This window comes from Rhinolophus sinicus, chromosome 14 (genome assembly GCF_057876585.1).
Source record: "Rhinolophus sinicus isolate RSI-liver-muscle chromosome 14, RSI-T2T, whole genome shotgun sequence".
Lineage (NCBI taxonomy): Eukaryota > Metazoa > Chordata > Mammalia > Chiroptera > Rhinolophidae > Rhinolophus > Rhinolophus sinicus.
Window position 1 is genome coordinate 30,004,795 of NC_142514.1, and position 17,875 is coordinate 30,022,669.

The 17,875-nt window shown below is 44.3% G+C and overlaps 1 protein-coding gene across 2 annotated transcripts; it reads left to right on the forward strand.

Moving 5' to 3' along the window:
- The first annotated feature begins 86 nt into the window (after positions 1–86).
- On the forward strand, positions 87–10,027 carry C14H1orf50 (chromosome 14 C1orf50 homolog). Of its 2 annotated transcripts, XM_019751056.3 has the most exons (5): positions 90–281; positions 400–515; positions 6,140–6,226; positions 6,869–7,000; positions 7,335–10,027. In XM_019751056.3, exons 1-5 carry the CDS (start codon positions 206–208, stop codon positions 7,527–7,529), a joined length of 606 nt encoding a protein of 201 aa, XP_019606615.2. In that variant the 5' UTR covers positions 90–205; the 3' UTR covers positions 7,530–10,027. The 2 variants fall into 2 exon arrangements, with proteins under 2 accessions (XP_088647208.1, XP_019606615.2); XM_088791082.1 differs by lacking the exon at positions 6,869–7,000 and having other exon boundaries at positions 87–281.
- Positions 10,028–17,875: the final 7,848 nt, after the last annotated feature.

Genomic DNA, 17,875 nt, shown 5'->3' on the forward strand with positions numbered 1-17,875 from the left:
TCCTAAATTGGGCGGTGCATGTACCGGAGGCTTCCGTGGACTCCGCCCCTCAGCGTAGTCCTGTGCGTGAACTGGAGCCCCGCCTCCCAGTTGCGCAGCTCTGACGTCCAAAGGTCGGGGAGCACGGTATCATTGTCCACCGGCCTTTATATGCATTCTCTTCCGCTTTGCGCCGCCTGAGTAGTGGGGAGCAGAAGGTTCCGTCATGGAGGACGCTGCAACGCTCGGGCGGACTGAGGGGGTCCCTGAAAACCAAGTTCAGTCGGCGACACATCTGGGAGGTACGCGGGGCGGGAGTCGGATGGGGGAAAGAGGCGCTCAGCGAGCAGCTAGTCTGCCGGCCTCCGCGGCAGGCCCAGGGCAGGCGCTCATGGCCTGTGCTCTGCGTGTGTGTCGCAGGAGCCCTGGTGGAGCTCACACCGAACCCCGGCGGCCTGGCCCTAGTGAGCCCCTACCACACCCACCGGTCCGGTGACCCCTTGGACCTCGTGGTGCTCGCAGAGCAGGTGCTGAAGGTGAGGAGACGCCGCCGGGGAAATAAATAACCGTCTTTGTTCACGTTTGGCTCAGCGTCTTACGGCTCGAATCTCACGGACACTTCGTGTTGGGGTAGCGTTTGTTCTCGTGTCCATTGTACACACGGGGAAAACTGATTGTAATTGCGTCAGTGGCCTGACTCGAACTCTGATCGGAGACCAAAGGCTCCTGCAGCGACCTCTTGAGTGCCGGTGAGCGGTGTCCCTTCGTGGGAAGGTTTGCACAGCACTTTCAATATACATTATTTCCTTTGGGCCTTATGACGGCCCTTTGGATTAAGCAGTACAGAAGTTAATGCTTCTCATTTGACACGTGACGAGAATTTTCTGGGGAAGGTGAGATCACTCTAATGCAGATTCTGCAGGGGTGCATAGTGCACTTCAAAGGCTTCTCTCCGTAAGATCGTCGTCTCAGGAGCATGTTAGAGCTTGACATCTTATGGAAGGGCAAGGACTGTGACTTTGCCCCCCCCCCCCCCCCCCCCGTCCTCATTCATTGGACGCCGACTTGGACAAGCCCAGTGCTTACCTATTGATGACTAAAAGAAGTAACATAGGGAGGAAATACGAAATAACAGAAAAAAACACTGGAATTAGGATGAGTTTTAATCCTACTTTTGATACTAACTTGCACTGTGACTTGTGGCAAATTACTTTAGCTGGCCCTTAACTTTTTTACCTATAAAATGCAGGGTTTGAACGAAGAGAGCTCCTAAATCCAAAGCTGTGAAGAACCAAATTCCATCTAATTTCTTATCAAGACTTCCAGTTGTAGAACCCTCTTCAGTTTGTACCTACATACGGCCTTGCTGCATTAAAGCTTATGATATCCCCTTATCCTTGCATACACTATCACATTTGGCCTTGGTTATGTACAAAGGTCTTTGTTTTGCTCAAAAATATTTAATAATTGGGGGTGGGCCCCGTGGCTGACGTCGCTGTGCTCCTAAGGCTAATGCCAAGGTCAGGTTCCATTCCCACATGGGCTGGTGAGCTGCGCCCTCTACAGCTAAGACTGTGAACAACGGCTCTCCCTGGAGCTGGGCTGTGGTGAGCAGCTGGAGGTTGGCATGGGTTGCCGAGTGCTGCCGTGGACTACCTTGTGCCAGCGTGAGTGGCCGGGAGCCAGTGTGAGCTGCTGTGTGCTGCCCTGAGTGGCCAGTGGCCCACAGCCAGTGTGAGCAGCCGGCATCCGGCGAGAGCTGCGGTGGCTGCCTTGAGCTGCTGTGAGTGGCCCACTGGTGACTGGCGACCGACTGCCTGGGGGAGGGGCAGTGGGGGGGGGGGCTCATAATACCAGCATGGGCCAGGGAGCTGTGTCCTACACAACTAGACTGAGAAACAGCTGCTTGAACTGGAGTGGGGGCAGGGGGAGGCGAAAGAAGGGAGAAAAAAAAAATGTGCTCAAGTTGCCTCACGTATTCATCGCTGTATTTCAGTTTTGTTTGTTTTTTTAATTAAGGACTATACAAATGCTTAGGAAAGCTCCTTTGATTCAAACCTTATGCCTTCTCTTTACTAGAGGTAGAGAGCCAAGTATGACTTTTATGGATTAGGAGAATGTAATGTGTTTAATCAGATCACTGTTATTGAGAGGGAGGCTTCCAGGGCCAAATTTTAGGCACACATTTTCTTGGGTAACTGAGTAACCATCGTGTTTATTACAGTGGCCTGAAACAAAGAAGGAACACAGTTTTTGTTACTTGAGCCTATAATCTAGTGAAATACAGAGGACTCATTATTGTACTGCCTCCATTTTTTCAATGCTATAAATTTTTGAGAAGCTATAAAAAAGACACTCTAGAGACAAATTGAATCAAGCATGTTTAGTGTCTGTATACTGAAATGTACTTTCTAGCAGGACTGACCTCTGAACCTGCCTTTTAGATACTGTGTGTTTAGAAAGCTCTGGAGACCTGGTGTGAAGACGTGAAATTTGGAATCAGACTGATCTGTGTTCAGATCTTCAACTGCCATTTGTTAGCTGTGAAACCTTGGACAGGTTGCTTCACCTCTCTGAGTCTAATTCCTAAAATGAGAAAGTGAAGTTATCATCTTTACCTTCATAAGGTGTTATGAGAATTAAATCATAATATATGTAAAGGGCCTTACTCAGAATGATTGGGTATGTGCTTAGTAATTATAGGTACTCTTTCGCTCATTTCTGTTTTAATTAGGCTCTTTTATTTACAAGGAACAGATTTGCTGACATCACCTTAAGAAAAAGATTTATTATAAGGCTGCTCCTAACCTGGAACTACCTTAGTTCTAGAAACCACCTAATCTCACGTTGGCCATAAGGTGCTTCATTGTCCTTGGAACAAAATGCAGATTCTTTTGCCTAGGCCATAACGGCTGGCCTGATCTGGTTTGGTCCTGTCCTCTTTTATGCCTCCCCCTCACTAACTACTCTTCAGTTGCTCTGGTTTCAAAAATGCCTGGAAGATTTTTCTCCAGTTTTTGCATGGCTGGCCCTTTCCTTTTGTTCAGATCCAAGTCAAATGTCACATCCTCAGTGAGGCTTTCTTGTCTATAGAAGGCTATACCCCACCTGATCCAAATGACAGTATTATACACATGCGTTCCATGTGTCCTCACCACTACTTGTTAGTAATCCAGATACTTCACTCATTAGCTTTCTTTGATTTGCTTCTACCACATAAGTATGGTTATTTCCTTCATAATAGTTCGTCGTTGTCCTGAGTACATATAATGCTACCTTTAATTATCTTTCTTTTGGGTGTCTGTATTACTCCCCAGAGTTGTGCTGTACAATATGGTAGCCACTAGCTACATAATGGCTGTCGAGTACTTGGAACGTATGGTTACTGCAACTGAGAAACCAAATTTTAAATTTTATGTAGTTTTAATTTAGCTTTTAAACCTGATAATTATTGGAAACTTTTAAGTATATTTGGAACAATTTGTGTGAATCAACTTTTTCAACTGTAAATTTTCTGAAGTCGAAATACAGATCATGTATTTCCAATGAAAATTTAGCATCCAAATTGATAGGTGCTGTAGGTATAAAATATACACATAATATGAAATGTGAAATATCTCAATAATTTTAAAAATATTAATTACATATTGAAATGATCATTTTTGATATATTGGGTTAAATAACATATTATTAGAATTAGGTTTACTTATTTATTTTTACTTTTTCTTTCATAACCAAGATTTTATTGGTTGTTTTGAGGATAAGTACACAGACATTTCAATTTGTACACAATTCTTAATGTACGTACCAAAAACCTATAAAGTAATGTAGTTGTGATTCTTTTCTAAAGTTATTCCAGTGACTTTTCAGCTTACAATTTGGAGGTTAATTTTCCTTAATAGAATATCAAGTACCAATATCTTCAAATGTTGATACGCTGTTACAGCATAGTCCCACAAATTCACAATTTAATATTATATACACTACATACTCAAATTTTCAATCTTTCACAGCACATTCACAAAATGACTGAAAAACTGGACTATCGCAACCAAAGATGGTACAGAGTGCAAAAAATCCGGACAAGGAGAGCCAAGATCAAGGAGTGGTTTTGTTTAGGAAACAGTTCTACCAAAAACAGGAGAATAGAAGTAATTCAAAATGTTCAAGACGTATTAAATGCATGACTGACTCCAAATGGCCATTTAATATGCTTTGTATTGTGGGATATAAAAACTACCCCCATCTATGGAATTTTAAGCTGACCCGAAGACAGTCAAAGCCTTCCATAGTCAATAATATCCCACTATTTTCTGGTTGGACCAAAAAATAACCAGCAAATGATTTAAACTCTTAAAAAAAAAAATTTACACTTAAAAAATGGGATGAGGTGGAATTCCCTCCTTAAAAATGTTTCTAGAGCTACTAAAAAACGTTGTATTTACAAAATAGTTGATAAAAATATTCCTCTGGATTGTACAAGAAGAGAGACAGGGACCACTGATAAGACGTGGTGTGATATTAATCAGACTTGGCTTCTTTCTCTCCTGCTTCATCAGGGGCTGGACTCTCCTCATTTTTAGTTTCTCCGTTTTCTGCAGGTAAATCTTTAATTTCTTGGTAAGCCACTTAGGCCTGTTTTCCCTTGGCTTCCCCTTTTTGTCTGCAGATTTATCCTTTCCTGACACCTTTTTGGGCTTCGTTTCCACTTTTGAAGGAGCAGGTTTAGCCGACCACCTCGCCGACCTCCTCTTGGGCACCTTGGCGTTGGGGCGGGCCCGTGATGGGTGCCGCCACGCACCAAGAGCCTTCATGTAGCTGGGCTGCCTGCCAGCTGCCGCTCTTCCCGCCGCCGCCACTGCCGGGAGAGCTGCTGGCACTCTGGGACTCGCGGCCGGAGCGCTGGGAGAACCGGATCTATTTTTACTTTTAACACAGCTACGAGAAAATTAAAAATTACATATGTGACTTGCTTAATATTCTAAAGGACAGTTGCATTAGACATAATCTTGCAAGGACAATAATCTTGTCGAAGTTAAGTGCCTCGTGTTTGCCAGTGCATCCAGTGCTTCGCACGGTGTCTGACACACAGTAGTTACTAAATGCATATTTGTGAAACAGGTAAATGATTGGCACAACTTACTCAACTGTTTCTGTTCACGGGCTTCTTCCTGACTTTTACCTTAAGCTTCCTCAACTAAGCAGAAAATTCTCTTAATATTTCTTAATTCCAGTTCATATTTAACCTTCTAATTTCTTTTCCTTAACTTAATTGTATTCCACTGGAAGTGAATCAGCTTTTCTTGAAAGTAAACCGGAAGTTTTTGACAGATTTCTGATGCCTCAGTGATAATCCTTCCCAGTACATGAATTGAAAACACCAGTCTCTCCTAGCTTTGAAAATTATTTGATTTATTTTAAGCAGTTTCCATTGCCTTCAGTTGCGTTTTGTAGCATATGACATGCAGTCTTACGTGTACATTATCATTTTGTTTCAGGTCTGCATCATAGGGCAGTCTTTTAAAATTCATTTTAAGTCACAACTGGAAGGTAAATATAAGTTAAAATATAACTAGGTGTGATGTAAATAATTTAACTGAGGTAATGGTCAGATTAACAGATACTTTCTATATATAGCTAGATTCCTATGTAGCAGGTGAGAAGAGCTATATCACAAGTGTCTTTGGATTTTCATTAAGACCCATCCATGATTTCAGAAATGTTTAAACATGAGAAAATAAATGAAGACCAGAGGAATAAATGCAGCTAGTCAGGCAAAGAGCAAGGGGGGAAATGTCTTAGATGGAGGAGAGGGCATATTCAATATATTTGGTAGCACGAGAGAACAGGGCATGTTGGAGGACTGAAGAAGTTCAGTGTGACTAGAACATAGAGTGAAAAGGTAGAAAGCTATGGGGAATAGGAAAGAAGGAGCACTTAATTCTGTGGTGTGGGGTCACATCAGGATTGGCTTCTCATAAGCAGCGCTGTTGGAGCTGCGCTTTGAGATGAATGGGCGTTCATGGGGAAATGGTGAGGATGGAAGAATATTTTAGGCCTACGCAAAGGTGCCATAACTCTTCACATTGGTATCTAAATAAGAACATCATAGAAGTCTGATCCTTTTTTGACCCACAGTTCAGTTTTGTCTCAACTTTAGGCTAATGAATTCATCCGAGCAAATGCCACCAACAAGCTAAAAGTGATAGCTGAGCAAATCCAACATTTGCAAGAACAAGCCAGGAAGGTAAGTAATGGCTTTTAGGCAGGCTTTCATTTTCTTCATTTGCTTTCCAGGATTGACTGAGCTTGCTTATTTTAATCATTGTAGCTTGCCTTCAGTACCTCCTACAAATATATAGAGGTGTTGAGTGAAATAGAATGAGCCCAAGGGTTAAGTATAAGATACGTTTTTTTCACTAGGAGCAAGTTCAGTAAGGTAAAGCATTTTAAGGAAGACATTTGTTTTGAGTTATAAAAAACGTATATTTACTACAGAAAAATAAGAAAGATATTTAAAGCCAATAATGCTTAACATTGGGGTGGCCGGTTAGCTCAGTTGGTGAGAGCGTGGTGCTAATAACACCAAGGTTGCCGGTTTGATCCCTGCATGGGCCACTGTGAGCTGCACCCTAAATAAATAAATAAATAAAAAGAATGCTTAACATTTTGAAATACAATTTTTCTAAAGGAATTTTTTATAGCACAGTATAATTATAGTCTAACTTTGTCTCTTCAAAATCGTCTGGATCCCAGTAATGTGATTCATTGCCATGGGGGAGCAAGGTCATAAACATTGAACAGTTTCCAGATTTTCATCGGGATAATCACTGAATATGAGTGCCTGTTACCTCCAAAGCCTAATTTGTTACCTCTCTGTGGTTCTTAGATATTAGAAGATGGTCTCAGAGATGCTGACTTGCACCATGTAGCTTGTAATATAGTGAAAAAACCTGGCAACATTTATTTCCTTTATAGACGGGAAAGTGGTCAGAAGTATTTTTCCATTATTTCTCCAACGGTAAGAATGTGTATTTTTTGCACAAAAATCTAGTCTTTGAAAATCCTTGGCACACATGTGTGAAAATGTAGGCATGGGGATTGGTAAATGGTTTCTGAGAAAATTGGAGGTGGTGTGAGCCCAGCTAGACATGACTAAAAAATATACATGTGCTTAATTTATTTCCCAGCCATTATCTCTATGAAGGGAGACATCTGATGTGTAATATAATGCTTTCTGAGGATGATTCTGAATGGTCTGAAGTGAAAAGCCAAAAAAGAAATGTGGCATAATTAGGAAATGTTTCTTTATGTCCTACCCTGATCAAGAGCTGACTCTCCTTTGCCTTCCCTAGGAATGGGGGACAGGGTGTCCACATGAGTTCCTTGGTGCCTACAAGCTACAGCATGACTTTTCCTGGACTCCGTATGAGGACATTGAGAAGGAAGACGCTAAAATCAGCCTAGTGGACAAGTTGCTAAGCCAGCCATTGGCCCTGTCTCCGAGCTCTGAACCCAGCTTCCAGGGACTGACTCAGAGTAGACGCTGACAAACAGCTCTCACGGCAAGGACCTGTCACCTCCTTGTTACCCCCATTCTTTGCCTTAATGGGAAGTGACATGAGAATTGAGGGCATGTATGTGAATCATGACCCTCTGTGATTGTAATGCTGTCATTACTTTTAGCTGGGACGGTAATGAATCACATGAGGCTTTTTGGGGGATCCTCTCTGGTGCTCAGATACCCACCCAGTTGGTTTCAGCATATTAGCCAGTGTATTGCATTAGAGAAAGAAGAGTTTCTTTTTCCCACAGAAAGGTTGGCAAGGATCTCCAGAGGGGACTCTTCTTAGTTTTTTCTGTAATTAGTCTTTAAGATTGGGTTTAGGCTACTTAACCGACGGTGCAACTCCAGCTTCAAATTCATCTGGGAACAAGAATGAGGGGTAATGGAGGATGGTAAACAACTTGGCTTGGCTGCACTAGAGAATATGGGATTCTGATGTTGCTGCACTATTAGTGAGGTTTGGCTTGCCCCTTCTGCTCTTTCTGTCTTGCTAGAGTGACCGGAGTATCTGAGGCAGCAGCAATAGCCAGGTTTGGGGAGGGTCAGCTTCTAAACTCACAGAATTTTAAACTCACAGAGATGTTGGAAGCTGCTACTAACTATTATATGAGTCCACTTGATAGCCTCATTGAGGAGGAGATGCCATTTAAATAAAAGCTTTAAAATACTGTGGAAGAGAGATTGGGGCAGTGGGTGAGAAGAAAAATAGCCAATTTGTTGGTTATGAATGAACTTAGATCAAAACTCATTTTGACCTAAATTGTTCAAGAACTTAACAGGCTTTCTGGCTGAGTTACTAAACCTGACTGGACTCTTGTGGGACCCCACCTCACTTCCTGTTTATTCAGTGGAATTAACTAAATTTATAGCATATCCAGCATGGCAGTACTTCCTTTACAGCGTGAATTAAAAGTAGAGATGTGTACTTGAAATCACAGTTGTCCAAGTTCCTTTCTGGCAATGGGTATCCCTCATGCCGATCTGCTTGGTAAAACGCTAACCCCATCCTGGCCTTTCCTTATACATTGCACTCCTCGTGAGTTGTAAGTGGTCCATGATGGCCTAGCACATACAGGGCTAGAAACTGACCAGGTGCTACTTGGTTAGTCAGATCACAAGGGGATGGTCTGTGGAGTAAGCTGCAAAAGCCTCTGGGATGCTGTGGGACACACACACACACAATGGTACAGTAGTTGATTCTGACTACAGAAAGTTTCCCAGGTTTCCAGAAGGTCCTCATCTGCATTTTGAAAAGGTGCTTCATTATCTATTGCTGTATAAATTACCACAAACTTACTGGATTAAAACAACACACATTTACTTCAGTTTCTGTTGGTCAGGAGTTGAGACACACTTAAGAGGTCCTCAGCTTCAAGGTTTCAACCAAGCTTGCCTTCAAATTATTGGCCAGGACTGGGTTCTCATCTGAAAGCTCAGCTGGAAAAAGATCTGCTTCCAAGCTCATTTACGGTGTTAGCAGAATTTCAGTTCTTCCAGGGTTGTTGGACTGAGGTTACTAACTGTTTACTAACAGACTGTTAGCCAGAGGATGCCCTTAGTTCCTTGCCGCATGGGTCTCCCCAGCATGGAAACTTTCTTCATCAAAGCCAACAAGGATGACAGTCTGCTAGCAGGACAGAAGTTAGTCTTATGTAGCCTAACCACAAGAGTAAGATCGCATACTTTTGCTATATTCTATTGATTAGAAGTCAGTCAGAAGTAAGCCAGGCCACACTCAAGGCGATGAATTATACAAAGGTATGAATTATACAAGGGCATGAATACCAGAAGTAATATAACATTTAGGGAATTGCAGCCAATTTAAAGTGAAGAATGTGGGCTGGGCGCAATGGAAGAAAAGCTAACTGAAGGATTTGGGGTAGCGAGTTGGTACTACTGGCCTTTTAGAAGCCTCATTTTGGTAGCAGAGGATCAGTTGGAAGAAAGACCATTAGGTGCCTCCATCCCTTGTACAGGTAAAATGATGGAGGTCTGAACTAAGATGGTGGAATGAGGTGCCATATTTCATCAGTTGTAAGATGTACTTTTCTTCCTTCACATTTTAAAATCTCTGAAACCTGAATGCTTCTAAAAGTCGATGGCATGTCATAGTTTTTCTTCTTAGAGCTACACAAAATAATGTGTCTTAATGGAGGCATCTTAGATTTGATGAGGTTATGGCATTTTGAAAGTACAGCAGGTCTTCAAATAATGTTTCTTTTAATGTTTTGTTAAAATGTTTATGTTAAAACACTAGGAACTTTTGTTTATATCAATTAGCCTATAGTACAACTGGTTTTGTTATACAACGTTTTGCTTAAAGCCACAGAACCTATTGACATTAAGTGAGGATTGCACCTTGTTAACTAATAACATGTAGGAGGATGAGTGAGAAGAAAGAATCTTAGATAATGCTTGAATTTCTGTCTTGAGTGTGTGGATGGTGGGGATCCACTCAATAAAATGTGGAAGAGGAAGACATCCCTGATATTTTCCAGAATAATTAGCAATCTATTTCCTTTTGTAGTCTACTGTGCTGACGCTGCCCAGATTCACTGGGTGTGAGTACCAGCTGACTCTCCCTCCCTCTCTGCACCCTAGGGTTCTGGAAGGAGGGAAGGAGGGTTTACTGTATTCTTACCTTCTCAAGTTATCAGTCCACAGGCATTGAGAATATTGGTATTGTACATACAAAGATGATAAATACTGTTTAGTGAGCTTTTACTCTGTCAAGCATATCCATTATCTGATATAATTTTCATATAACTCACCATCGATGAGGCATATACGATCCCTGTTTTACAGAGTGGAAACAGCTGTTTTGGCAGATTAAGATAGCCCTAGAAGAGCTCAGTGTAGGGCGTAGAGAAGTTAAAATATGGAAGTGATCGAGTAAGATGTGTATATGGGATAGTATAGGAGTATTCCCCTTGAGTGTTTAGTGATGAGCCTACATAAGATATATGTCAAGGTTCAGAGAAGTAACTTAACCAAGGTCACACAACTCATAAGCAATAGAGTGTGTGTATGCACACACACACACAGACACATACACACACACACTACCTGACCTCCCCTACCCCCCAACTCCGTTCACAAGTTAGTCTCCTAACATGTCATTTTGAACTGCTCTGGGCCAAGCCTTTGGCCCGCTTTACTTTCTCTCTACTGGGTGATCTACTCTATTCCCTTGGCTTTAAATACCACTACATGCTGCTGACTCGATTGCATGTCCAGCTCCCTCTCGAGTTTTATGTAGACTTGTTTATCCAAAGCCTTACTTGACGTCATTACAAACTTGTCCAAGGGCAGCCCGATGGCTCAGTTGGTTAGAGTGTGAGCTCTGAACAACAAGGTTGCCGGTTCAATTCCCACATTGGATGGTGGGCTGCTCCCCCTGCAACTAAAGAATCAACACCTCTCTCACTCTGTTGTCGAGGCCAAAACACTATGGCATCCCTGATTCCGTTTGTTCTTCCCATACCAATCAGCAAGTCTTCTTAGCTCTGTTTTTAAAATACATCCCAAATCTGACTGCTTCCCACCTCCTCCACCTGTATCCCCTTAGTCCAAGGCACCCACATAACCAGCCTGGACTAATGCAGTAGCTTCCTAACTTGGCTTCCTTGCCTCCATTCTTACCTTCTTTTATTCTGTCTCCACAGAGACTGTAGGCATCATCTTTTAAAATGACAAATCAGGTCACAACACTTCTATATAAAAATGACCCAAGAATTGCTCCTGACACTTCTTGTCCAGGTACTATGTGCTTTACCACTCTCGGTACTGACCATGGTCCTGCTGACCTTCTTGTTCTAACACATCAAGTTTGTTCCTACTTCAGAGCTTTCACATTTGCTCTTCTATCTGCCTGGAACATTTCCCCCCAAGATCTTTCCATGGTTTGCATCTTCTCATCATTTAGACCCCTGCTCGAATATGATTCCACTGATGACCCTATCAGAAATACCAACTCCTCTCATGTCAAAATCACTTCTGACCCTGCTTTGTTTTCCACAAAACTTACCATGACCAGACATTATTGGTTGCATTTCCCCATCCTTGAGTGTAGGTTCCGTGAGGACAGAAATGGTGTCTGTCTTATTTACTGCTAATCCTTTATTATGCCTGGCACATAATAAATAATAACGAATGGATGAATGGGGGGACATCTGGAGCTCTGCACTTAATTACATCCTGCTATGGATCTTAGTCAATGTAGCTAACAAATATACCGAGAGCCACATGTGTGATTTAAAATTTTTTAGTAGCTACATTAAAAAAATAGAGGGAGCATTTTCTCAATCTATTGAGATTTTGTTTCCCAGCAATTGTCATCAGGTTGACACAAATAAACTCTTATAAGTTAAAAGAAAGAAAATACATGGTGATGGGAGGAGAACTGATTCTGGGTGGTGAACATACAATGTGATACCGTGTTTCCCCGAAAATAAGACCTAGCTGGACCATCAGCTCTAATGCGTCTTTTGAAGCAAAAATTAATATAAGACCTGGTCTTATTTTAATATAAGACCAGGTCTCATATAATACAAGACCGGGTATAACATAATATATAATATAATGTATTATATATTATATATTTCTTTCCGTCTTTTGGAGCAAAAATTAATATAAGATCCGGCCTTATATTAATTTTTGCTCCAAAAGACACATTCGAGCTGATGGTCTGGCTAGGTCTTATTTTCAGGGAAACATGGTATATAGATGATATATTACAGAATTGTACACCTGAAGCCTATGTAACTTCACTAACAATTGTCACCCCAATCAACTTTAATTAAAAAAACACAAAAAATAGAAAGAAACAGGTGAAATTAACTTTCATAGTACATTTTTTTCTAACCCAGTATATCCAAAATATTAACATTTCAACAAATAATGGTAAAAAATATTAATGTTATTTTAAATTATTTTTTTGAATCAAGTTTTCAAACTCTGGAGTGTGTATATTTTATATGTACAGCACTTCTCAATTTGGACTCATCATGTTTTAAGTTCTCTAGAGCCAGATGGGCTAGTGGCTATCATGTTATTGCAAGTATAGTCTAATCTTACTGTTCTGTTCTCCACTTCCTGTGACATCCAGAAAGGGAAGAAGCTAGAAATGTCTGGCAGATGGGGAAGAGGGACTTTCTTAGCTACCTCTGCTTCTCTCCTTCTTCTGAAAGAAGCCTTGGGGATGTCCAGTTTAACAAATGCATGATCATGTAATAATATTAATAATATACTACTAATAATAATAATATGGAGGTTTTACTCTGTGCTAAGCATGTCATGTAATCTCATTTTACAGATTAGAAAATAAGTTCAGGGAAACAAAGTAATTTGTTCCAATTTACAGGTTTGGAAAGTGTTAGAGCTGGAATGTAACATGGTTAAAAGTTAAAGCCAGTATTACAACCATTACGCTACCGTTTTTGATTGACCACTTTAATGGTCCACATGGCATGGACAAATTAAGAGAAACAAACGACAGAAAGAAGCCCACCTGACTCTTGGCTTGGACTCAGTACACCTGTAGTTGCCTCCACCTTGGTTCCCCCTTTTAGTTTCTCAGAACCCTAATTCTGACTTTAGTGTCAGACTGTTCAGCTCCACTAATTATTAATGAGCTACTTCCCATTCCTGTCAGTTGCTGTCCAACAATATGCTATAAAATCAACCAATTTTCGGGAGAATAGGAATGCTGATACTAGCCTTGGGCATTTGAGAAAATCCAGTAAACAATGATAATGTCTGTAAAGCATTGAGCCCTATGGTTGGGGACTAGTAGCCAGCCATTTCGGACATGCTAGATCCTAAACTCCTCTTTCCCCACCAGGTTGAAAGGAAAAGGCAGTGTCACTTGACCTCCTAGCTCCACCCCTTTTTGCATATTCTCCTATGGGGTCCTGGGAGCTGTTGCTGCTCTAATTGAGCGTTCGACTAGGTTGGAGAATGTGGGGCAAATGTTAGACTGGTGCCTGGGATCCTACCCAGTACTAACAAGTTTCTCTCCGTAACACATTATTCAAACAGTTGCCAACGCTAGACACCTCAGAGAGGCGCTGGCCTTCTCCCTCTCAGTCCTCTCCCACACCTTTGGGATTCCGTTTCACCATGGCTCCTAGGCTGGCGACTTCCCATTCCCTCAGTTGCTGTCCAACAATAAGTGTTGCTCCTGCAACCGTACCTCACATGCAGACTTACAGGGCCTTCCTCCACAATGGCTGCCAGAATGATCTTTCTAAACCAACCTGACCATGTCACTTCCCTGCTTAAAACGTACTATTTTCAGGACTGAGTGTAAATTACTCAGCTTGTCATTCACCCAACAAATACTGGGCTGGGGGGTTTACTGTGTGCCTAAGCATCTTACAGGCACAAAGATACAGCAATGAACCACACAGCGCTGATAAACGCCCTCCCCACACGGAGCTTACATTCTAGGGGCCCTTCACAATCTGAACCCCAGTAATCCTTTACAGCCCTACCTTCCCAACTCCCTTCCAGCCCACCTCCCATTAACCTTGCGCTCTGGTCTCTTCGTCTGCGAAGCCTTCCCACACTCCCGGTGATGGAGAGACTAGTCCCTTTCTCTCAGATCCCTCCAATCCGCACCACGCCCACTGCAAGACCAAGGGCTTCCCTGCAAATTGAGGCCCCTCTTCCGCCAGCTAAAGTCCGGCTGCCCCTCCCCCGCCTCTAGGGGATTGTGAGCTAAGAGCCAGGGTAAGAGGCTTGGGACCGGTGCTGCCGGCCCTGCTCGGGCCAGCCCATCTCCACCGCACAGGAAGCTGGGAAGGAGTGCGGCCCCGTCCCATCTAGGAATGTCCTGTCCCCCAGGTGAGCATCTCTGGCAGTGCTTGTCCCGCCCCAGAGTGTGGGAAGAGGTTACGAGGTGTGGGCGCCCAGCCCCAACGTCATCTCTTCCAGCTTTTCGCACGGGTGTCGTTGTTGTCAAGTAGCCGGGACTGGATGCAGAACAGCAGGCGGGGAAGGGCGGGGAGAGGAGCACGAAGGTCTCCAGTCCAGAGGGACCAGCGTCCAGAGAGGCTGGCTCTCTGTTGTTGGGGGATGTTGGCCTTGAGGGCAGAAGGGTGGGGGGAGGACGTGTCTAACTAGACTGATTGTGCCCTGTGTCCACTGCCTGCTGGAGAGGTAGGTCCACCTGGACTTGCTCAGGCCAGTGCTGCGCCCGGGGTTTCCCAGCAAGGACCCTGCTCCGCCATCCCTTTCCTTTCCTGAGGAACCTCAGGGTAATACTAAGTCTCCCCTTGCCTGCCTTCTGCAAACAGTCCCAGTGTCCTGCCAGTTCTGCTCGCTCACATCTCCTCACTCACCAGTCTCATAGCTGGTGTCTTTTTTCTGCAATTTCTCCCCTCCAGACCACCTTCCACTCCCAGCATCTACCTGACCAAGACACCTTTCTAACTAAAAATCACTGCCTCCCTATAGGCTGTAAGTCAAGGTCACACAGCTGTGCCACAACTGTGGCCACACTACCGACATCCCCTCTAGTCACTCCTCTCTCTCTCCCTTGGATTCGGCCTCCTCATTGGGCTTTCATACCTGCACTTCCCTTTGCCAGGAAGTTCCCCCTGCTTTGTTCATCCTTAGAGATCCTCCATAAATATCACCCCAGTGAAACCTTCCCCTGCTCCCACCCAGCCTTAGTCCCACCTTCCCCTGCAGGCCTGCAGCTCTGGACGTCCCCTTACCCACGCTCCCGCTCGCCAGGCTGCCTTCATCGTCCCTGTACACATCCGCCTCCCCTACCAGACTCCGAGCTTCTTGAGGGTACAGCCTGCATCTTATTCTTTCTGTCCCCAGGACACACAGGCCTGGCACAGCACAGGCATCAGCAAATGTATTTTTTAAATGAGTAAATGGAAGATCATAGTGTTGGGTAGATGCCACATTTGTTGAAAGGGCTGAATTGTTGAGAGTTCACTTGAGAAGGCTTTTTGGAGGACAAGCTGACCAGGCTTGATGCAGGCGAGAGAGGCGGTTTGGTGCAGTGAGAGGATCTCAGGAAGCACCAGAGTGATGGACACTGTTAATAGTCGCTGAACAGCTTCTATTGTCAGGCCTCAGGCTGGGCACAGGGGCCCTCCGTCTGCACTCACGTTGTTTCCCCTGTAGTAGAGGAGGAAGGTGAGATAGGCGATGCCAACAGCAAGTGCCAGGCGTCACACGGCGCACACAGAGTTGTGGCAGGGCAGAGGAGCACCTCACAGGCTCAAGGCGGGTGTCAGGCTTCCCAAAGGGGACCATCATCCAACCCAAGACCAGCAGGAGGGCCAGAGAAGGGGTCAAGGGGCAGCAGAGAGAGGAGGCTGAGAGTTGAGCAGGGCTCCATCATGAAAGGCTTGAATGCTAAATGAAGGAGTTGGACTCCATCCTGAGGGCACTGGAGAGGCACTGCTGGCTTCCAAGAAGCTGGGGAGTGACATGATCTAGTCCTGCAGGCCACTGCTGTGCAGTCTCTGCCCGTCCTCTGAGGAGCCTTCTTTAAGCCCCGTGACACGCTAGGCCCCTCTTTTATGCTGCATGGTCATGTTCCTTTTCTGTACACGGTTGACTTCTTGTGCTAGACCAAACTCCTTGAGAGATGACACCAGGTCTCAATGTTCTCTGTATCCTAAGAACCAGGCACCAAATTTCGCTCAGGACCAAATGTTTGCTGAATGAATGGATTGTTCCTTTTTTCTCCGGGTTTCTACAGCTCTTACTCTCAGGTCTACATCCTTTCACACCTGGGACCTGTGCATTATGCTAAAAATAGCATTTAATTGGGAAAGAGGAGGCTGGATTCAAATCCTGCCTCCACCATTTACTGGGATAAGCGCTTAACTATCCTGAAACCTATTTCCCCATCTAGCAGATGAGGTACCACCAGGAACAGAGTAAGTCTCCATATGCATGCATGAGTCTTGTTTTCCTGGATAGCCTGGAAATTCCATGATGACAGGGGCTAAGGGTTTTCTCAGCACTTAGCCCAGTCTGAGCTTACAACGAATACAGTGCTCAGTCCTGTTGGTTGGTAGACAGCAGAGTCCAGAGGAAACTTACAGAAGTCGTAAGTCTTGATCTGCCAGTTCCGGTGTGTCCTTGAGCAAGTTTCTCCCCTCTCTGAGTCTTCTTTGCCTTACCTGTCAAGCAGGTAGGGATAGTGATACTTATCTGGCAGACCTCACAGGGCCGATCACAGAGGTACAAGTGCTCTGTGAAGGACAGAGCTAACAAAGTAGACAATTGATCATTAATTTAAAAAACAAAACCAAACTGTGAACTAGGACAGATGAGGTGTGTCTGGTAATCAGTAGACAGACCCCAGGCATCTGCTGACCGCCTCTGAGAGGCAGAGATGCTGGGCTACTGCTCTTCCAGCCAACAGTGGGCTAATGTGGAACAGAGGTGTTTGGTCTTGCTGGGTTCAGCCCTGAGGTCAGGAGAGACCGGGGTGGAAGGATTTGTGGGAAAGGAGTGTGCACCCAGTCCTTTGCCCCCTCTCTCCCCATATTTCTCTGCCTCGCATTGCTTCCTGTCTTAGGTTTTGAGGGCCCTGGCATGAGAAGGTCTCAGGAGTCCCAGCGGCTTTGGTGATGTTGCCACTGACAGCCTTGGTGATTCAGGCTGTCCTGTGGGAGCAGTGAGCCCACAGCACTGCCCTCGTAAACTCCCAGTCCCAAACTTCAAGTCCAGCCCCTCCCAGCCACTACCATCTTAGCAGCAGGCTTTAGAGGAAAGGACGGGATTTGTCTTAGCTGCTGCCCAGACCAGAACGGCCCGGGGCTGTACAGAGGGGCTGAGTGGAGGCAGAGTCTCAGCTTCCTTCCCTCTAAAAATGAGTGAGGATTAAATGAGAAAACAGACATGAAAACACCTTGGAAATTGTATATTTTACACAAGTGCAGGATTATTATTTGTAGGTAATACACCAACCAGTGGGGCTTCCCCGTTTCAAAGAGCACTGGGGCTCTTTCTCCAAAAGAAACTTGGTGTCACAATCCATTTATGTGTAGGTAAGGAGTGTGCATGAGTGAAAACAGACGAGCTGTGACAATGGACAAGACCAGCTGCTTGAGAGGCTGGGAGGGGTGAGGAGGCCCAGGCAGGGCCTGCCCCCTGTGTGGAGGCCGTAGCTGCCCAGCAGGGCTGCTCTTTTGCCCCTACCCCACAAACCTCCTCCTGCTGAGATCTCTGTCCCCAGGGGAAGAAGCACCAGATTTAGAATCAAACAGGTGGGATTAGGTCCTACTTACCTAGTATGTGACTTGGAGCCAATATCTCCATTTCTCTGAACCTTACTTTTCTTATTCATAA

What these genes read in the sequence shown, in the direction of transcription:
- C14H1orf50 (XM_019751056.3), top strand. Translation starts at nt 206, where the DNA reads ATGGAGGACGCTGCAACGCTCGGGCGGACTGAGGGGGTCCCTGAAAAC. An exon ending in TCGCAGAGCAGGTGCTGAAG is followed by an intron (nt 516 to 6,139) that starts GTGAGGAGACGC and finishes TCTCAACTTTAG; the next exon opens with GCTAATGAATTCATCCGAGC. An exon ending in TTTCCATTATTTCTCCAACG is followed by an intron (nt 7,001 to 7,334) that starts GTAAGAATGTGT and finishes TGCCTTCCCTAG; the next exon opens with GAATGGGGGACAGGGTGTCC.